The sequence below is a fragment of the Monodelphis domestica genome, chromosome 2 (assembly GCF_027887165.1).
Source record: "Monodelphis domestica isolate mMonDom1 chromosome 2, mMonDom1.pri, whole genome shotgun sequence".
Lineage (NCBI taxonomy): Eukaryota > Metazoa > Chordata > Mammalia > Didelphimorphia > Didelphidae > Monodelphis > Monodelphis domestica.
Window position 1 is genome coordinate 191141351 of NC_077228.1, and position 23107 is coordinate 191164457.

General features: G+C 35.6%; 1 protein-coding gene across 28 annotated transcripts in view; it reads left to right on the forward strand.

Moving 5' to 3' along the window:
- The window catches only part of MBTD1 (mbt domain containing 1), an 86025-nt gene that overhangs the window by 35295 nt on the left and 27623 nt on the right, over positions 1–23107 (forward strand). For 18 of the 28 annotated variants that reach the window (XM_056816571.1, XM_056816595.1, XM_056816582.1 and 15 more), the window contains 4 exons: positions 2365–2504; positions 4050–4164; positions 4951–5033; positions 16265–16382. In XM_056816571.1, coding sequence (XP_056672549.1) covers positions 2365–2504; positions 4050–4164; positions 4951–5033; positions 16265–16382 — 456 coding nt within the window. The remainder of the gene's footprint in view (positions 1–2364; positions 2505–4049; positions 4165–4950; positions 5034–16264; positions 16383–23107) is intronic. The other 10 variants (XM_056816573.1, XM_056816597.1, XM_056816583.1 and 7 more) reach the window with 3 other exon arrangements.

A 23107-nucleotide genomic window follows, 5' to 3' on the forward strand; every position in this document is an offset into this window, starting at 1 on the left:
AAGATGACCAAAAAGGGAGGTAACAAGTGGCACTTCATGGCCATCACCAGGAATTTGCTGCCACCTTCAACATCTGGAATCAGAATTCTTATGCCCACAGCACACCATAATTATAGTCTCAGATTCATACTAGGGGCTTTGATCCTGGTAAAATGCCAGCATTCAAAGATGCAACACAAGGACTATGCTCTCTAAGGCTTCCTAAACACCAGCCTCAATAGATGGACCAGATCTTCTCTTCTTCCAGATCTTGTGTATATTTGTGTATATCTGTATCTGGGATGCACATGTATTAGGGGAGGGGAGGAGATTAAGATTGGCAGGGGAAGGGAGTGAACAGAATGACATTGTGGCTAAAGACCAGGAAAACCTGCATTCAATCATGCCTGTGACATGCTAACTGTGAGACACTAGGGAAATGACTTAATTTCTCAGTGCTCTAGGAAACTCTTCTAAGACTCTGAATTGCAGAAAAGATGCCAATTTGCATTGGTTAGGAGGAGATTCCTCATCTAGGGGGTTGTCTATATTAGTGAAATCACAAGTTCTGCCCTTCTCCCCTATGTATAGAGACACAGACACACCCTAACACTTATCCTTACCACTGGCTGGAATTGGTGCCTTCCATGCTGATAATGTTGGACCCCACTGGGATCCACCCATTTGGGGTTAGGCCAGGATCACTGTGAAATTAAACTTGAGGACTTGTGTCCATATCTAATTAAATAGTTTGGGATGGGCATGGTGGGTGAGATGGGAACAAAGAGAATAAATATTTGATTAATAAATACAAAGAAATTATAAGGTAGTTAGAGAACATTAGCAGTTAGGATCAAGCATCTTATAGAAGTTGTTGCTTAAGCTGTATCTTGAAGGAAATGAAGAATTCTGTGAGGCAGAGGCATGGAGAAAGTGCATTCTAGGTATAGGGGGTAGCCAAAGCAAGGACAGAAATGGGTGCCAGAGTTCTCTATGTTAGGAACAGAGATAAGGCTAATTTAACTAGACCCTAGAATATAAGAAGAATAATGCATAATGAAATGAGAAAGATGGGTTGAATTCAGTTATTAAAAATCTGAAAGCCAAACAAAAATTTATACTTGTTGGTAGAGCCAATAAAGAGTTGTTGGAATTTATTGAATTAGGGCACTGATATGGCCCATGGGTTTAGGACTTAATAAAAATCACTTTGGCAGCTATGTAAAGGATAAATTGGAGTAAAGACAAAGTTAGTGAAACCAGTTAGAAAAGTTATTATAATAACTAGGCAAAATGTGATGAACCTGAAATAATATGCCATCTTTGTAAGTAGAGAGAAAAGATTGGATCTAAAATTATTTGAAAATAAAAATGGCAGGATTTGACAGTTCATTCATATGTGGGATGAGTGAAAAGGAGAAATGCAAGAAAATACCAGTGTTACAAATCTGAAGACTAAGAATAATGGTAACCTCAACAGAAGGCAGCTAGGTGGTACAGTGGATAGAGTGCCAGGCTTGTAAGTCAGGAAGACTCGTCTTTCTGAGTTCAAATCCAGCCTCAGATTCTTACTAGCTATGTGACCCTAAACAAGTCACTTATTCTATTTGCTTCATTTTCCTCATCTGTAAAATGAGCTGGAGAAGGAAATGACAGACCACTCTAGTATCTTAGCCAAGAAAATCCCAAATGGGGTCACGAGAGTCAGACATGACTAAAACATTTAAACAATAGAAACAAACATTAGAGCAAGGGAATGTTTTGAGGTAGACGGACAAAGTAATGAATTAGTTCAGTTTTACATATGTGTAATTTGAGATGTCTGTGAGACATCCAGTTTAAGAGGCAGTTGGTGTTCTGGAACTGGAGCTGAAGAGAGAGACTGGTGCCAGTTATGTAGAGCTATAAATTATCTGCCTAATAAACTCATTGGAACTAATGAAGTCAGTGAGACAGTATAAAAAGAGAAGAGGACTTAGCACATCCACAATTAGAGGGCTTAAGATAACAATCCAGCAAAAGGAAATGGTGATCAGACAGCTAAAAGAAGAATCAGGAGAGGGATATAGTCAGGAAAACCCAGGAATAGACAGTATCATCATTAGCAATATTTATTCCTTTGATACCTAGATTTTCTTTTCTTTTTTTATTTAGCAAGGAACTGCCTCTAAAACTAACTTGAAATTCTGGCCACAAAATCATGTGTCTTCTCTCAACTTCTTGAAATCAATTTCTAATGCTTTTGTAGCCACTAGAAGGAATTTGTAGGAGGATTGAAAATTAGTGGGAAAAGATCATTATCCTTTGGAGATCTACTTAAATTGTGTGGTTAAAAACTGACTTTTTGGTAAGATATTCCTGATATCTTTCTTATTTGCTAATTAGCCACATGTGAGATGTGCGGAATGGTTGGAGTACGAGATGCTTTTTATTCTAAAACAAAACGTTTCTGCAGTGTTTCGTGTTCAAGAAGTTATTCCTCAAACTCAAAGAAGGCAAGCATTTTGGCAAGACTTCAGGTAACGGTACAGAAACTTTTTTATTCTTAAAAATATTAATTTCTATAGACTTATTATTTTGTGATTTGATTATGTAATATGATTATAATTCACCACATTATGCTGCTGCCATCTGTTAAGTATTTCATATTGAAGAGATTTTGTTAAAAAAAAAATTGTGGATTTCCTTAAGAAATATTTACTCTGGGGGGAGAGGCAGCTGGGTGACTCAGTGGACTGAGAGTCAGGCTTAGAGATGGGAGGTCCTAGGTTCAAATCTGGCCTCAAACACTTCCAAGCTGTGTGACCCTGGGCAAGTCACTTAACCCCATTGCCTAGCCCTTAACTGCACTTCTGCCTTGGAGCCAACACACAGTATTGACTCCAAGATGGAAGGTAAGGGAGAAAGAAAAAGAAGAAGGAACGAAGGAAGGAAGGAACGAAGGAAGGAAGGAAGGAAGGAAGGAAGGAAGGAACGAAGGAACGAAGGAACGAAGGAACGAAGGAACGAAGGAAGGGAGAGAGAGAGAGAGAGAGAGAGAGAGAGAGAGAGAGAGAGAGAGAGAGAGAGAGAGAGAGAGAGAGAGAGAGAGAGAGAGAGAGAAAGAAAAGAAAAATCTACTCTGTTGCAAAATAATATTATTTATGCAAGTGAATTAACTAAATGTAGCTATTTATCAAATGAATATACATTTAAAATGAAAAAGAAAGCAGTTTACTTTTAGTATAAATAATAAAATTTTTGTATGTTTTTGGGAGGAGGAAAAATGTTCATGATTATCTGCTGCTTTTATTTTGCCATTATCTTTGCATTTTAGTATTACTTGTATTTGTCAGATTGAAACAACACTACCAAATCTTTCCCAGTTTGAAAAGAAAATTAACTTTCTTAAACTTATTGACCAAGTTGTCATTTGAGTTTACAATTAGCTTTTCGTAATCTTTATTGGTTATTTACATAATAGATTTTATCTACTTGAGCATATCCTAAACATTTGCTTTACTGCACTTAACTGGTAAATAACAATAATTTCCACCCTCTTTCTTTGCAATCACATTAAGTGTTATTTCAGCTCTCAAATTTCAGTTAATACATCACATGAATATTCATTAATTACTTCTTAGACTGCTCATTCTACATCTCAATGGCTGGCAGTTTGTCAGTTGAATTTTACCCATGACTAGGCATGTCTTTGTTCTTTTATCATCCTAGGAGAAACATCACAGTTCTCTCATTCCAAACTCTGAGAACCTCATTGTTTTGCCTTATTATATAAGGGTGGCACCCAGAAGAGTCACCATATCTCCTATGGGAAGGACTTAGGGCTCAGCCTGGTTTTAACTGCATGTATATGTAACCCTTAATGAATAAATATTTTAACTTGTATATGACTGTGGTGGTTTGACATACCATGTATTTCTGCATCTTGGCAGCTTCCCATCTGGAAATTTCCTTGTACTTCACTAGTTTATAATTTCCTAAAACAAGGTTTACATAAGCAGCCTAGACAGTCATTTTTCAAGGGGCAAATAAAAAAGGTCATTCTGTTTACTTAACTCTCCTTGTTTCAGGGTAAACCTCCCACTAAGAAAGCAAAAGTTCTTCAGAAGCAGCCTTTGGTAGCCAAGCTAGCTGCCTATGCTCAGTACCAAGCTACCCTGCAGAGCCAAGCCAAGACCAAGTCAGGTAATGTGGGGGTAGCTGTGGGCAGACTCAATGGAAGCTGAACTGGGGCTGCCCAGACCTGATGTGGGAGGAGCCTACCTGGCCCAGCAACATCATCGATTACAGATGCTTTTTATAATCCTAACCATTTTTTTGGTGGTGTGTGTGTGTGTGTGTGTGTGTGTGTGTGTGTGTGTGTGTGTGTGTGTGTGTGTGTTTTTGCCAATCCCCTAGAGGACTAGAGTAGAGGAAAACCTGGAGCCAAACCATTTGGCAGATTCTTGAGAAAAGAGGACAAAAAGGTTAAAGATAATAATAGCTAGCAGTTATCTAGCACTCACTATGTACCAGGCACTGTGTTAAGTTTATTACAATTATTAACTCATCTGATCCTCATAACAATCCTGAGACATAGATGCAATAATTATTCCCATTTCACAGGTGAGGAAATGGGAACAAACAGAGGTTAAATGACTTAACCCAGGGTCATACAACTAGTGTCTTAGGTCTAATTTGAACTCAGGACTTTCTGGCTTTTGCTCTCTAGGGCTTGTTTCTGTTCAGCCCCACCATGTCCATGACCTTCAACCCTTAGACCCCCATCCTCAGGAATCTACCTCCAGGTTCTAGGCAGAAAAGTGAATAGGTGTCACATGTAGGAGGCTTTATTAGCAAGATCCATAGCCTTTTTTCATTTAGTCTGACAATGTCAATTTCCCTTTATATTTCTTTTCAATGGTCTTTTACTGGAATTTAAAATATTTAAGGTTTTGATCTTTTTTTTTAACTAAATTCCTCTTTTCTCAGCAGTCTCCTTGGAAGGCTTCAGCTGGGGTAATTACATCAACAGCAATAGCTTTATAGCCGCTCCAGTAACCTGTTTTAAGCATGTGAGTATAAATTTGCTACTTTTGTCATTTAAGTACAAATCAAGAAATTGATTTGTTAGGTTTGTTTTTCAAAAACAAGCTTTTGTTTTAACAGATAGTGATGGAAGCTTTGCTCTTCGTCATAAGTTTGCCATTGTTCATAGAGAGGAGTCCTATATCTAGACCTGATTATGGGTGAAAGAATTCCCCTTTTCATTTTATATCATATCCATGCCTTAAGTCCTGAAGATTCAGCCATGTTATTAATATTGTAATGCTAGATATTGCATTAAAACATTAACAAAGTATTCTTTTAAGTCCATGGATTATTAAATAGACTATCAGAAACAATGCAAAATTATATTTGAGTTGTTTAAGTAAGGACTTTCCATTTATCTATTAATAAGCTACCCAGTCATACTTTTCTACAAAAATGTAAAAATTAAATTGAAATGTTCTCTATTCTACAGTCTGTATTTTAGAATACCTTTGTGAAAATCCATTCTGGGGTCACATCATCCCTCACTCTTAAGATCTAACAGATCTATTGATTATCATTTTTTTGATCCACCCTGGCATCCCTGGCCTCATCAGAACTTATTCTTTACTTAGATCAGAGGTTTGCTTCCTGGTGTTTTTGTTTTGTTTTTATTTTACAAGTATAAAGCACTAGGAATTACTTATACACGTATTCTCCAAAGCCAACACCTTGGAGTAGCCTCTAAGACATACTCGTTCATTATGCTATTTCAAACAGTCCTAGCAGTAATTCTTGACAAACACATTGTTAAGTTAACAAATAGGAATGTCTTGATGTTGCATTTTTATGTAACTTAGGAACATCTTTAATTATAAAAGTATTCATTTAAAAATACTTGAGTTGGGGGAGTGGCAGCTAGGTGGTTCAGTGGATTAAAAGCCAGGCCTAGAGATGGGAGGACCTGGGTTCAGATATGGCCTTAGACACTCCCTAGCTAATCACTTAATCCCCTTTCCTAGGCCTTTCCACTCTTCTGCCTTGGAACCAATATACAGTATAAATTCTAAGACGGAAGGCAAGGGTTTTAAAAACATGCTTGATATCTCTTTAGTTTTTACTGTTTATCCAAAAGTAGGGTCTCAAGTGAGAAGTAACTGAACTGTGGCTCTTTATGATTGTCAAAGTTGATCTTGTTAGCATTAAAATTTGCTTAATTAACAGATACCAGTATATGAGGAATAGATATAAACAGCACCTCAGTTCCTCTTGCTTCTAGAAATCCGAAAACATTCTTTATTCTCTTGACATTCAATAGTCTTCCACAGGGCAAACAAAGTATATCACTAAACAAATCATTGAAATTCTCTTACATGCTCTAAATTAACAAAAGCATTTTGATGTAATCTGAATTCTGTAAAACAGAATTTTACTAGTCCTTAGAAACAAAGAGTTTGAGATTTTTAATTGAAAATGGACGAATAACAATAGTTTTCTCATCATTCTCCCCTTCTGTGAATTATTAGTAATCGGTCTATGGCTAGAAAGACATAAATTAAAGTACCGAGCAAGGATAATATAATTAAACTGACCCAAATAGAATCTCAAATGTTTGGTCTCAATGAGATGTATGTATGTTCATTTTAGCAGTACGTAAGAAAACCCATCACTGCACACAGAGAATTAAACAGTTGATATGTTACAGTTTAGAGGAATGTGAGAAGGGGAACTTTGGAACTTTCCCTGTTTTTCAATCACAGAGTTAGTGTCACTTCTTTTAAAAAAACAAACAAACCTTGATTATATAAAATGGAGTTGCCAGAGTTAAAAGAATACAAATACCTTAACATCTTATCTCACTTTTCAGTACCTTCCCCTGTCACTAGGAAGGATCTACTCTCCATCACCTATTTCTTTTTTGATTGGTTCTATTTTATTACAAATGAGTTTGAGTTAACTTATCCAGAATATGAATGTTTAAGCTTTTTATTTATAATTAAAGAATAAAAACAAGGTAAAACTTTAGTTCTTTTAGGGTGACTAGTGGTGATGATTGAGGAAGTGAAAGGACAGAGTGATCCTCATAGAGTACTCCTTGTTCTTCTTGGGAAGTGGAGGCTATAGCAAATAGAAACCTCTTCCTAGGATCCATTGCTGGTGGAAGAAGCTGACCTTTCCTGCCCGAGCAAGGGTCTACCCTCTCCCATCTAATCCAACTCTTCCCTTTGCCTCAATTCTCCACTATTCATTCTTTTTTTTTCTTTTGTTAATAGTTATTGATATTTTCTTAACAAAACTCTTTGTTTCACTTTAATTTCCTGGACCACACCTGATACTTTATATATTTCTACTATATTAGTATTAACCAAAAGATTATCATTGAAATATATATTTTTGTTTAAACAAAGATATTCCTAAAATTCCACAAAGTAATTTATCACTTACTATTTAAGAAGAGCAGTGACATTTGACAATAATACATCCTCAAGATTAAACCCAGATTGTAATAAAGGATTTAACATAACCAGAAGATGCATTTTTTAGTAAATCTGAATTATCATGATTACTATCTACAAATTAATGTATCTTGTCTTTTTTCTAGGAGTTTAAGAGATGATCCTTATCACCTTCCTTATTAGCAGTTAGAAATATATTGATCTTATTACTATCTTTTGGAGAGTTGATTTCTTTTTGCCTGAGGACTCATATTTTCTTTCCAGAACACAATCTGTATCTCTCAAAATGGCTTAATGTTAGACACCTATTCAAACACAGAATCGAATAATTGGAAAGCATCTCAAGTGCAAACTAGTCTATCCCATACCTGAGTAGGAATCCTCTCTACTTTCTCACTAACAGCATCCAGCTTCTTCTGCTTGAAGATTTCGCCAGTTAGGAAACTCACTCTTTCTCAAGCATCCCATTCTACTTTGGAATAGTTTTTCCTTTACATTGAAAATTCCTTCAAAAAGTGCTGCATGTAGTGTCTGATAGTTATTAATGATGAAATTCATGCTCTTTTCTTCTATAAATAACTTAAACTTAATTCTAGGTTTTTCTCAAACATAGCAAAATATATTACAGAGAGTGTACTCTCCTGACTGCTTTTTTTTCTGAAAGTATCTAAAGATAAGATTTGTTTTATTTAAAAGATGATATGCTCCTATTCCAGTCATTTGTATGCTATAAGAATCAATAAAAAGCCCTAAGACTTGATCAAAAAAATAAAACACAAAATACATGAGAAATAAAAAGTCACATATAATGAGATATTTAGTTTCAGATTTACATTCTACTAAACACTTATTATAGAAGTGACAACATGTATGGTAAAGTCTCTTCTCATCATTGATGTTCCCATCACTCAAGAGACCATTTTTGGTTGCTCTATTCATCTTCCTCTGTCTTCCATGAAAATAATCTATGAACCTTTGAATCAAAATGGCCTTTTACCTGTATGAAAGAGAGTAGGCACTGTGACTCCAAAACTGCACTGATAGCTCATTCCTCTCTATCATAGTACTCTGGATTTATGATATTTTCTAAATATTCAAGATTCACATTAAAGACCTGGCCTATACATTAAGCACAAAAAAAAAAAGGAGTACTATGTACTATTTCATCTGGCAAGTGAACTTTGAATATTTAGAAAATATCATAAATCCAGAGAACAATGAGTCATCTTGGCAGTTGAAATTTAGTAAATTGCTAATTATATTATAGAAAAAACTAGCAATTACTCATGAATTGTACTAAAACGTCTGTAGAGATAGATCTTAACATTTAAATTTTCCCAAGAAAAATCTAAGTTTACTCTTAGGCTAAGTCTGAACTAGACAAAATAATCTCTTGGGAAAATTTAAATCTAGTTCACTTACCAGAAGAAAGAATTGGGGATAGAAAGATAAAAATGATACTGGCCTTGCCCTCAAGGAGGTTACCATCTAATTAGAAGTTATAGCAAAGAGTGTCTTCCCCTCCCCCCCCCCAAATAAATAAAGACAAGCCTCTAACCATAGAATTTTTTTTTAACCCTTATTTTCTGTATTAGAATCAATACTCTGCATTGGTTCCAAGGCATTATGAGCAGTAAGGGCTAGGCAATGGAGGTTAAGTGACTTGCCCAGGGTCATACAGCTATAAGTATCTGAGGTCAAATTTGAACCCAGGACCTCCCATCTCTGGGCCTGGCTCTCAATCCACTGAGCCACCCAGCTGCCCCCAGTAAAAAGAATTACATTGTTAGGTATTGTAAAAGAGGTCCAGAGTGCTCTGGATAACTCATATCTAGATAATATCAAAGAATGCACTGAAATTAAAGTTCAGTGTCTCCTCCACCTAGGTTCTATGATAGATTGTAAATGAGAATGATATTTTCTATAGTTATTTAATATTTAGTAGGGTATTTATGTATGATTACAATGAAACTATGGGGAAATTGGTCTTGGCACAAAATTATTTTCTTCAAAAGTCATAACAGTTCCTTTTTAATTTTGTTAATAGCAATAACAGCCTTTGCAAGCAACAAAATATTTTAAAGTACAATTTAAATTCCACAAATAATGATTAAGCACCCACAATGTACAAAGGTGCTAAAAACTGGGGATACAAAAAAAGACAATCCCTAACTGAATCTAAATATAAACATGTTTGAAAAAATATTTGAAAAACTTAAAGAAGATGAAACTTAAAGAAGATGAAAAACTTAAAGAAGATGAAAAGGATCAGGAATTGCTGCCTAGATAAAAGTAGAGAGCAAGTTGAACATGGGTTGGGGGAGGGGGGGAGTGGAATCAAATGTAGGGCAACCTTTCCAAAAATTGTTGTCAACAAAGTAATGAAGTTGTGATATGATAGATGGTTAAGTTATCTGTACCAATGTGCAAATAATCCAATTTAGCTGGAGTATATAAAGAGAAACAATAAGAGAGAAAATCAGTTTGGAAGCAAATTGTGAATGGGTCTGAAATAACAGAAAAGTTTATATTTTATTCAAGAGGCAAAATCTCTTCTAAAGAGAGGCTTAATAGTATCAGAATAATGCATTAGGAAGATTACAAGTATAGTGGTACAAAGGACAGATTGGAGAGGAGGGCTCCAGGAAGCAGAAGGGCTAATATTGTAGTCTAGGTAAAAAGTTAGAGGGCCAGGTTGCAGGAAAAATGGAAAAGAATAGGGACAGAAAGAGATGGGATGGACATGAATTGACAACTAAAGGGGCAATGAAGAATGAATCGGTGATCACTCTAGTTTTGAGCCAGGGTAATTGAGAAGAAAATCATAACATCATATGAAAGAAAGGGCAAATTTTAAGGAGAAAATAATGAGCTTTAATTATAGACATTTCAAGTGTGAGGTGTCTGTGGTATATCTGTGAATAGATATCTAACAGATAATTGGATGAGAGACTGGAGAATCCAGTACATAAAAGCAATAACTGAAACCAAAAGAAATACATTAAATCACCAAAGAGGAGACTGAAAACTGGAATTTGGTAGACACCTACCTGTGGCACTTAGTATTAAGAGGGTGGGAAATCAAAGAGGCAGAACAGACAGAAAGGTAAAACAATTAGAATGTCACTTCATGGGCAGCTTGGTAGCTCAGTGGGTAGAGCACCAAGCTTGGAGTCAAGTCAATCTGGGTTCAAATTTGGCCTCATACTCTTCCTGGCTGTGTGACCCTGGGCAAGGCATTTAACCTCCATTGCTTGGCCTTTGCCCTTCTGTCTTAGAGCTGTTGCTAAGACAGAAAGTAAGGGGTATTTTTTATTTTTATTTTTTAAAAAAATGTGTGTGTGTGTGTGTGTGTGTGTGTGTGTGTGTGTGTGTGTGTGTATCACAAGAGAGACACTTCAGCCTCAAAGGACACGACTTAAGCCCAAATTGTTGCATTTCTGGCACTTTTCACTGTATAGTGATATCTTCGATTGGAAATTTCTCACTGTTTATGGATAAAACTAAGCCTCTTCTAGGAAGAATAGGATCTATTTTGCTACTATGATTTCTGAGACCCCTTTTTAGTATTCATACATTTGTAGTAAAAAGGAATGTAATTTCCCCCCCTTCTGAACCACTACTCAATTTTAATAAGGAAATTTAGACTTGGAGAGGGGAAGTGATTTATCTCATGTTATTTGACAGCTTATTAATGACTTAATTAGGCTGTTATATAGTTATTAATATGATTGCTACCTCAAATATCTCCCCTTCATCACCAACCACACACACAAATCTGTTGTCAAATTACAAGGTGAATGGGCTTTGTCAGAAAGGGACAAATTTCTTTTTATCCATTAATCACAGTTTCCTCATCCTACTTTCTGTGGTTTCAGGAGTATAATCTTATTTTTTAATCCTCATCACTATTTTCTCCCTTGTCCTTGTGAAATTTTAACACATTCTCTGTACTTATTTTTTAAAGCACAGCCTACTTTCTGTTTCTACACTAGATGGCAGTACATTATCTCTTAAAATGGATCTTGGAAGTACTCTAATGGTAGCTTTCATGGAGATTTCTCTTTTGACAAATTCATGTTTAACTTCAGAGCTAACCATTTTCCTTTAATCTTATTCATTGATGCGAAGGGTTTATATGCAATTATCTATACTATTTTGGTCCACTCTATATACAGTAAATCTATATGTAGATTTTTTTGGTGGTCAGCTCTAGTGTACATTATATTTTTATACCTAACTGAAGGTTACCTCTAGAAATCCTGGCTATAGTCCACTCCTAAATTAACAAGAAGGTAAAGGGAACTTCCCAAAAAAATATTTTCTTACAGATGAGAAAAAAAGGATCTTTTTGTTGTTTTTGTTGTCATTGTTGGGAGGCCCTTAGCATTTGGATTTGGGCCATGTCCAACAGGACCTTCCTGATTGCAGCTTACCTTGCAGGGAAGGAGAGTCGCTCACAGATAAGCCCATACGAGTGGTTCCTGGATCAGGAAGTGGTGAACCAGATCTTCCTTGTTTGGGGAGGCACCTGAGGTGGATCTCTTCGCCATGAGTCTGGAAGGTAAATTTGTTGTTACCTGTAAATTACGGTTCTGCTAGTTCATACTATGCCAATCCAGACTTCAGTTATCCCTCCTGCCAGCAAATGAAGACAGATGACTTGAACAAAGGTGGCCAACAAGGCCTGGTCATTCAGTCTTCCCCATTTGAGAATATTCATTTTTAACAAAAGGGAAATATACATATGTATGTATATACATATTACATATATGTGCATATATATGTATATAAATGCTGTTTGTTTTGCTATATGGAGCACATTCCACATTGTGGCGCTCTTTGTTCCCTCATTTTTACTTTTTCCATAGAGTCAGACATATGGATTGGTTTAGGAGGGCCTAGCAGAACCACAACCTTACAGGCAAGAACAAATGTCACTTTCTGCTACTTTCTCCTATACCAATCCAGACTATAGGAACCAAAAAGTAACATCCCCAAGAAAAATGAAGATCATTAATATTTTTAAATGAAATACTGGCATTTTATTTACTTTGAACATTAAGGAAAATTGTTTTATTAAAATTGACTATTTTTTTCCTAATTAGTCTATATCAGATTATTATTAACAGCTTATGTGTAAAACTCACGAGTGGTAGTGGGACCTAAACCAAAATCTGTCATAAGAAATACAGCAGGATCATTCTGTTCTTCTGATCCACAAAGGCAGATCTTACTCAACGATATATTTTCTCTCTTTCTCTCTCCTCCCTCTCCCATTCACCCCATCTTTACCTAAGTAAAAAAGATATGCCTTTTTAAATTTTAAAATTTTAACTACTATCTTGTCTGCTCTCTAAGTAGGTTAATATGAGTAAAATCATTAAGTCTGTCTTAAAATACAAATCTGTATAATTCATCTTCCTTTAAGTTTTCTTCTTTTCTTAATTATACTTGCTGGCAGTAGGGCTAGCCTCAAAAGTCTAGAGTGATATGGAGGAAGATAGTAGAACTTGAAGAGTCCAGTATTTAGCATATGTTAATAAATAGACAAAAAAGTGATTGACATATTTTTCCACAACTGGAGAAGCTATTCATATCTACCCTCCAGAATCAGCAATAGCTGAGATACCCTATTTTATCCACATGTTTGGAGGCGTGTCTCTTGCCCACCACTGATAAGAAGGAGCTGTTGTAGATCCTGTCTTTTAGTTTGTGGTTTTAACCTAGTTCTGTATCCCTTGACATTTTCTTCACCTTAGTCTGAAATTTCTCTTTCTTACACTTTGGCTCTTGAGAGGATAGGAATTAAGCAGGTGGTATTTCATACAAGTTGTTGGCCTAGCAGAAAAAAAGTCTACGAAAAATTAGAGACCATGTATAGATATCTACCTCCTGATATTCAAATTGACTAGGTTCTGTATCTCTGGTTCCTTTGAGTACTCATTCTCTGGCTAAATTTTCTTATGTTCATTTGCTCCCAAATATACAAATTCACCTGACTTTACTTGATTCTTTCCTTTATCATCAAAGTTTTAAATTATTTTAGTATGGTTCTTTTCATTTACCTCTCTCTACAGAAACTATTTCAGTGTTTCCTATATTTCTAAAACTCAGTTAATTTAGTTAACTATTACAGTAGTGTGCAAATTAAATGGGGCAAATTAAAATAATTGCATTTATTGATTTATATAATAAGCCTTACAGTTGTTTGCATCTTTAAACTAATTTTACCATGCAATATGACCTCTTTTTGTGGCAATTACTTGTTTCTCATGATTTGTCATTAAGTTCACAAGATTTTTGACAAATAATTCTCTTAATTCTTCATCATGAAACCACATATGACAGAGGATATTAAATACAACTTTGATGTACAGTTCATTTTCCTACATCTAGACTTCATTATAGTCCTCAGGTTTTCAGTGGGTTTTAAATCAAATGAATTCCCAAGCCAATGAAGCATGTTTCTCTCCATCTCTTGGCAGTTTTTCTCCATCTTTCATGGCATATGTTATAGTTAAAGGTTGTGGTGCAGTATTCCATCTCAACTTGGGAGTTTCCAGAATTTTAGAATAGTTCTACTTCTCACTGTGTATCAGTATATAATTATCAGAATTTATCATTGCCTCAGTGGGGACAACCCTTCCAGACCCATTAAAAGTTAAAAAAAAAAATCCCTATCACATTGTTTTTTTCAGCAAATGTTTTACATACTCTGAGGAAAACTGCCAGATCTTATAGGAACACCTAAACTTCTTCCTAACAGTTTGTTTTGCTTGAATGAAAAAAGTTTAATCAGTAAAAATTAGCTTTTTCCAATCTTTAGTCCTCTTGTCTTTCTATTATCTTGCTTTTGTTTCATAGCAAGCAGTTTTGTTTCATAGCAAAAGTTTTCACAACTCTTTTTTTTTTTTTTACTGGTCTTCTCATTCATTGTTCTTTCAACTTTAAGAAGCCTACATTGCACATAGAGGAATCAGGAACCACTCCTTCAACTGCCAGGTCTCTGAAGGTCTTTCCTTATTTCCTGAGGATTCATTAGGTTCTTTTGCATCAATAGTTTGTTGTTAGCATTGTTTATCATTTTTTACTGCAGTTTTCCTCTGGTTTTTTTTTTTTGGTGCTATCGATTCTTTTTCTTTGGGCTTGAATGATCTTGAAAAGCTTGACTTCCCTGTATCAACAGCCACAGCAATTTCTCTGCCAGTCATTGAAATGTGCTCTTTAAGAGATAAAACTTTTGTACCTTTATTTAGAGTAATTAGCCCATTCTTTAATTCCATGGAACAAAAAGCATAAGAAAATAGATCAGTGAAACACAAGTAGATGGCAAGAGATCCTTCACTCATCCAACAGAGAACTAACAAAAGGCAGGGAAATTAGTTTAATTTGGTTTCATCTTTTCATTCTGTTTGAGACATGGACATGTCATGGGAAACTTGTGCATGCACACACACACACACACACACACACACACACACACACACACACACACACAAAACACACCCTACTGTTACTGTCCCAAAACGAAGCTATATCTCAATGATTGCTTTCCCACATCACCGTATTATCTCCCCCATTATATGAAGAAACAGAGGCACAAAATACTTAGAAAATATTCCATATCAGCTTCACTCAACCTGTCTGGTCATGGTCAGATGTTCCAAATGAGCCAAGTGTCGGTAGATGCAGACACACATAAATGACTGATGCTATCACAAAACAAAACTATATAAAAATCAGTTGTCCCAAGTAATTCACACACCACTGTATATATGCTGAAAAATTAGCTTCAAGTATTTGTGAATTGACTACAAAGAGATAGAGGATATATGTAATGATTGTAAGAGTTGTAGACTATAATGGTAAAAGGGTTTTAGAAAAATCCTATCATGTTATCTATGTTTTCTATCTCAGAAAAATTAGAAAAATCCTATTATGTTATCTATATCTGTTATCTATGGAGAAAAAGTCACTTAGATTGGGGGGGGGTTATATCCATTTTTTAGTGTTCAAGGTTTTTTCTTTTGATGAAAGTAGTAAATTGTTATATTAACATAGCAAAAGTAGTCAATTGTTATATTAATCATGATGGAAACAATATCAAGTGATTAAACTAAAAATTTACCATCATTTGGTCTCTAAAATTATAGCTCTGCCTTTTGAGTGTTTACTTCTTGCCACCTTCTCTTCTGCCCATTCTCACCAACTTTCATTTGTGAATCAGCCTTAAAAGTGAAAAAATTTTTTATACTGAGGTGAAAAAATACCTTGAACCTTCATGTCTTCTCTCCCCTACTTTCTCTTACCAACTTGGAGTATATTGCCCCAAAAATTATAGGTAATGATTACATAATGTAGGTTGCTAGTTTGAATTACTTGTTATTCTTTGTCAGATTTAAATTATATTCATTCAAAGGTATATTGCAAATAGCAATGAATAGCTTAAATTGGCTCTGTTTTGTGAAAGCTACAGTTGGTTTTATAATTCTGCTTTTATAAAATAATTATTTCCTATGCACCATACTAAGATATCCTGAATTCTGAAGCTGACATTTGTGTATTTTAACTTCTTTAGATTCTGTTAAACTTGAATTCAACTCTGATACCAGATACCTATAGAAATATCAAATAAATAATAAAATTCTATGGGAAAAAAAAGAGAGAAGAAAAGATTGCATTTTTAGAGAAAATTACATTATAGTCTGTCATTTCTTGCTTGTTTCCATTGTTGGTGATAGTTAATAAAAAATAAAGATTGTATTCCAGCTGAGTGCTAATAATAAGGTGCTAATTTGGTACTTTTTACATAACAGGCACCCATGGGGACCTGCTGGGGTGATATCTCAGAAAATGTGAGGGTGGAAGTTCCCAATACAGACTGCAGCCTACCTACCAAAGTCTTCTGGATAGCTGGAATTGTGAAATTAGCAGGTGAAAAACCTTCATAGTAATTGACCAAAAAAAGCTAATGATAACCTATAATTAGATTATTTTATAGCTGCTTTATAAATTCTGTGGTTTGGGAAATTGTAATGAATAATGAAAACTGACTTATATTAGAAAATATGTGTGGCCGATTTGTTTAACATAACTGATTTGAATTGTTAATGATAGTGTCCTTGTCAATGTGTCCTGTCAATTCTTCCTTCCCAACATTTCTCAGATTTGTCCCATTCTTACCATTCTCACTCCCTTGATACTGCAATATCATATTGTTGAAAGGTACACAACTAGGAGCACTTCTGTAATGAGTTGCTACAGAAGCCTGGGTCCCTGCCTTTCTAGGTTAGAGTTTTCCAGGACCTCCTGGTGTGGAAATATGGGAAGCAAAGCCATTGGTTCTGGGTCTCAGATCCCTTTACTGTGAACAGTGAAGGAACAGTGAGACTACTGACCATCCCAAATCAAAAGGAAACATAAACCCTCTGCATTGCACACACACAGGAGTCTGGACCAAGAGGCAGATGGCAGACCAGTATAGAAAACTCTTGTTTCCTTTGTCCCTACTATAGGACACAAATGTTAAGTATGAAATATAAATTTCGGATGTTGAAAATAACTTGTAAATAAAATATTAGAACAATAAGTCTGTCTTCCATTAAATGTTTTAGTGTATTTTTTTAAGTTTTAAAATTTATTAATGTGAGTAATAGCTAATTTACACAGTACTTTGGAGTCTATAAAGTACTTTCCTCACAATTATTTGTTGAATTTGGGGTTTTGTTGGATTTTTTTTTAAATTGCTACAGACTATGAGGAAAGACCCCATCAATTAGTCTTTATGAATAGAGGGCCTAAAAGGTTTTAAATACATTGCCAAACCCAGTCACCTCATCACTCAGATTCGTTATAAAGATTATAATTTAGTGTGGGAAATAAGATTTACCCATAAAAATAGCAGCAAAAAAAATGTATGATTAAATGCCCAATGAGTGGCACGGACACTAAGAGCTGAAATAGCCAAAGGAAAGAGGGAGTTATGGGTTGGAGCAATCATACCTCCTTATCTTCCTCTTTAATCTCTTTTCCTTCCAGTCCATTCTGCTTGACTAATCTATCCTGCTGTTAAATTAATCTTCCACAAAAATATCTTCATGCTATAAAAGCATTTGATAAAATTCTATATCTATTCATGACTATTTTAAAAATAGAAATATTTCCATAGTGTCATCAAAAAGTATATTGAAATTCAGTCAACATTATTTACAGTAAACATTGAAGCCATTCCTTTAAAATCTGGAACAAAATAAGGATTCCCAGAAAGCATTTAGTGATACAGGACTGGAATTTGAAAGATAAAGGAAAGCTAAATAGGATTTAGGAGTCTTCTGTATAAAAGTTACTGTTGAGTCCATGGGAAATAAGATCAACAAAATAGACTACAGAGAGAGAAGAGGAGAGAGCCCAAGACAGAAATATATGCATTTATAGAGCATAGAACAAATGTTGATCCTTTAAAAGGAGACCAAGAAAGAAAGCAAATCAAGTATGTAAGAAGAGAACCATGAATGAACTGTCTCAAAATCCTATCTTGGGGAGAATATCTAGAAGGGCAAGTGGTCAGCAATGTCAGCTGCTATAGAGAGGATAAGAAGGAAAAGGGCTGAGAAAGACCACTGAATTTCATAATACGGATATCATTTCTGACCTGAGAGGAAATCATTGCAGTTCAATTATGGTGGTGAAAATCCAGATTGAAAGAGATCGAGAAATGGGAGGTGAAAAGATAAAGGCAAGAAGAAAGTAGATTTTTCTAGGAATTTGTACTCTTACCTTCCATCTTAGAATAAATACTCTATATTGGTTCCAAGGCAGAAGAGTGGTAAGGGCTGGGCAATGGGGGTTAAGTGACTTGCCCAGGGTCACACAGCTAGGAAATGTCTGAGTCCAAATTTGAACCTAGGACCTCCCATCTCTAGAATTTGCTCTCAATCCACTGAGCCACCCAGCTGCCCCCAAGATGATTATTTTTTAAGGGATGTCTATCTCCATCATTCAAGTGCTCTCTTCACTTCCACCTTGGTGAGAATCCCTGGCTTCCTTCCAAATCTTAGTTCAAACTCTCCATTTCCCCATTCCCCCAGCTGTTAGTGCCTTCTGCTCTCCAGTTATCTTCTATCTACTCTGTGTATCTTATATGTACCCAGTTATATGCATGTTATTTCTCATCCTCATCCCTGATAGAATGTAAGCTCCTTGAGGGCAGGGACAGGTTTTGCTTTTTCTTTGTGTTCCCAGTGCTTAGTGCAGTGCCTGGTACATCATAAGTACTTAAATACTTATTGATTAATAAATATCTGGGCATTTTTGTAAACAGTGGGGAAAAGGCAGTGGATGAGTAGAAATTGGTATCCCCCTCTTCCTATTTTCAAAAGTCTAACTTTTTAGTTAGACTTGAAAAGAGATTATAAATTCAAGGATAGGAGTAGAGGAATTGGCCATAGCAAAGAGAAGAACCTTTTTTTTTTTTTTGCTGAGACTATAATAGAAGAGAGAATCGTGGGGAATAATTGAGGGGAAGGAGGGTGGGAAACATTGGAAAGGCTACTTGGATTTGGAATCTGAGGATACTTACTACCTGCCCAACTTTAAACTAGTTGTTTGCCTTTTCTGAGCCTCAGTTTCATCTTCTGAAAAACAAAAACATTAAAATGACCCTATTACTATTCACATTCAACATAGTACTAAAAAAACTAACAAGTATAATTTTTGACTTGACTTGTGGTTTCATTGGTGTAGAGAACTTGCAGAGAGGAAATACCTTCTACCAATGCAAATCCATACTTGCTGTGCAATTTATAGTCTTAAGAAAAGCACCTAGAATTCACTATGGGTGAATTGCCCAGGTCACAAAGTCAGTACATGTCAGTTTAAATGTAATACAATGTCAGTATCTCATTCATGAGCATATTTCCTTTTGCTACACAGATCACAGACTATGCTTTTCTGTTAACTTGTAAGGGCCCTCTTCATGTTCTCTTTTAGAGTAGAGCACATAGGCTATCCATCAGTTGTCCCTTGCTCTAAATGTGTTGGTCTATTATTTTTTCTAATCATATATTTCTCTGACGTCCTTTACAAAATTTTGCTTAATTTATAACTAAAATTTTGCAACCTGTTCATTCCCATTATGTTCCTCACTTTTGCCTTTTAGGTAATTCAGTATTTCATATTCTAGTATTCCTTGACTCCTAGCCATACATCATCACCAGAAAAATACTGGTGTATTTACTGGTGTAAAAAGATGGGCTTTTGTTTGGGGGAGAAGCTCATACAATTTCCAAAAGGAAATCCATCCGACTCTCTTCCTCTTTCTGTTCATCTCTGAACCCAGCTCACTGTCTATTTGCAATGTCTGTCCCAAAATATCTTTATGGATGGATGGACGGACGGACGGATGGATGGATAGATGGATGGATTGTTGTAAGGAAAGTGGTGACATTTGCAGAGAGAAGTGGCATGAGACCAGCAGGAAGATTCTGGAACTTTGGAAGGGGGTTAGGCTGAGACCAAGATAGTCAGTGGGCTTTCTGGACAATCTCTAGAGGTGTTAGCTGCAGATTTCTGGGTGGCTGTATTTTCTGATTCCTGATAGCTATATTTCATCAAGGCAGTTCCTGGTGAACCTGTTCCATCTGCAGAGATTGTGAGGTCAACTCTGGATCCTTTTAGATCTAAGACCTTCCCTGACCTTAGCAAAGCCTTACACAGACTCTTATCTTAAATCTAAAAGGGGGTTTAGTTGAGGGTTTTAGTTAAGATTAGGGACTGTGATTTGGGTTAGGGAGAAGTAGAGTAGGAAGTTCACTAAGAAGAAATGCCTGTGAAGGGATTATTAGATCTGGTGGGTATCGCTAGATTAACATTAGTTTAGATAATCCCAAATCCCCTTTCCTCCTTCCCTTATTTATTAAATCCAAAACTGTCCTGTGTTAATATATTGTTCTGTGTTTATTAGCTCAGGGTCTAGCTCTGCCTGCCTTGGGTTTGGCTACCCTTCCCAAAAGATTACTGGCCTTAATTACCATTCCCTGAACCTACCAGTTATCTCAAATAGTTATATCAGGGTCCAGTTATATCAGGATGGATATTAAATTGTCCACTCATTTGTAAATCAAGGCTTTGACAGCCACTGTCCACTTGATTTTTCCTGTGTGAATAAGCCAAACTCTTCTGATTATGAATTTCATCCAGAAGGCTCTGCCATGTTCTGGAACTTGCCACAGTCAACATAGTATTATCTGCAGACTAGGAGTATCTGGAGTTCTGTGTTGGATCATCCTCCAGGTACTTAATAGTGGAAAGCACCTTTGGCAAACATCTTTGTATGTTTTAGAAAGAATCACTGAACAAAGTTGTCTCTATTATGTCTCTTGCAAAGTATCTTATGAGATTTCCAGATATGCTTGGGAAATAACCTTGTTGGAAGTAAGCCTTTAAAGGTTACATTTGCTTCTACGAACTCTTCTTTTTTTTTTGAACCCTTATCTTCTATCTTGAAATCAATACTAAGTATTGGTTCCAAAGCAATTTGAGGTAAATGATTTGCCCAGAGTTACACAGCTGGGAAGTGACTAAGGTCAGATTTGAACCTAGAACCTCCTGTCTCTAAGCCTGACTCTAAATCCACTGAGCCACTTGGCTGCTTTTAATCTACAAACTCTTTAAGTAGTAGAGTATGATCTTGTATTCTCTACATTGTCAGATCAATTAAGTACTAGTATCTGAAGTTTTTTCCTCACTTTCTTATTGCCTTCTTTCACATATATTGAGAATGAATTCCTCAGTGCCCTAAAAATTGTCTTCTCAGGCATGAACCATATCTCTGTATATATCTGATCTAGTCCAGATGCTTTTTGAATCTTTGTTTTCTTCAGCACTATTTTCACTTCCTCTGGTAATATATCCAGGGCTGTGTTGTTGAAATACAAATGTTGCTTTTCTATGCCTAATTGTAAAAGAGTCTGTTTTAAAGATATTTATAGCTCTTTTTCATTGTTTGCCTGTGTGTTACCGCTGTAGTGTCATCCTTGAGTGCCCTTGTGATGATTTTGCTTAGCTGAGTCTCTCACCAAGCTTTCTTTAGACAATTTTTCCTTCCACTGTCCCTCACTATGTGAAATACTGCTCATAATTTTCCTCCAGCCTCCATTAAATTTTATAAATGACTTATAGTCTAAACTAGTATCTTGGTAAGTCAATCATTGGTTGAGAGAGTTTCTAGACTCTTTAGACTTATCATATTATTTTATTTAAAACAATGTTCTGTTATGATTATTATCATTGGTGTCATTGTCCTTTCATTTATCCATTTCCTATTTTTATCTTCAGAACTCATTTAAATAGGTCAAGTAGAAATTTACTGAATTATGTATTATATCTTTTTCTCTCTTGTGTTATTCTGGTTTTATATTTCTTTGTTAGTCTAATTACATAAATCACTGATTGAAGAATGACTCTCACATAGACTCAGTTTCATTTTTTGTGATGTCATTTGTTGCTATTCACATTCAGTGCCTCTCAATTCTTTTCTCAGAGAAAAAATGTATGACAGTATAAAACTTATGTATAGTCTGCAAGCCTTTTGCATCTCCCATTCCTTACTCCTAAACTATATTTTCCAATGTTTTGAAACCATCTTCCTCCATATCCACCTCTGCTTTGAAGTCACTGAATTATTAAACTATATATTTAACTTGGAACATCTTACCAAGTTTTTGTAGAATTTTATCTACAACCTTCATCCTTTACAATTATTGAAGCAATAATCCTTAGTTATTCTTATAGTGGACTTTTTACAAATCTTTATCAAGAGCATTGCAGTACAAGATGACCATAGGTCCTAAGAAATGATGTTTCTTTTAGCCATTGAATGTATGATGAAAGCCATTTTTTTCCTCTCCAAGAAGAACCCAGTAGCCATCTTTCCATTTACATTCAATTTGTCTTAAGATTTCATTCATGGTAAGAATATCAAGATTGATATGACTCCATTCTTTTAATAAGTAGTATGTCCATTTGATCATTGAACAAGCATCTTATAATTAGAATAATAGCAAAGTTAATGTTTATAGGTGGTCTAAAACTGATTCTTGGCACCATCTTCCCTCTTTTCCACCAAACTGACACCATGACTACAAAATGGCCACACAGGAGGACTAAGGGCCACTTTTTTATTGTCTTTTGTTCATGGATTGCAGTAATGATGCCCCAGGACAACTGGGGGGGAGGGGTTGGAGGGACGTATGAACAGACAAGAGTACCAATAAATAGGAGTAAGAGGCAAGAAGAGTAAACAGCCCAAAAAGGAGAAACTTGCCTTCCTGGTCTTTAAAATATCTTACACAGCTAAGATTTTCAGAACTGCTTGAGGCTTAAAAAAAAATGAGGCCAATAGACCAGTGAAAAAGAAGAGAGCTCCCAGAAAGAAATCCAGTCATGTTGGAGCATCAGTGTGCTAAACAGAGTACTGAAGAGAACAGACCCAAGTCAAAGAGGACTGATGAATGAAGATAGACAGAATTGAGAATTCAGGCATAAAATCACAAAAAATCTAAATTGAATAACATGAAGTTGAATTATTGTGGAGATAAATTGACTAGTGCTACTCCTCAGCTTCCTTTGAATTGGGCACCAAGATTTGAGGGTTGTGCCTA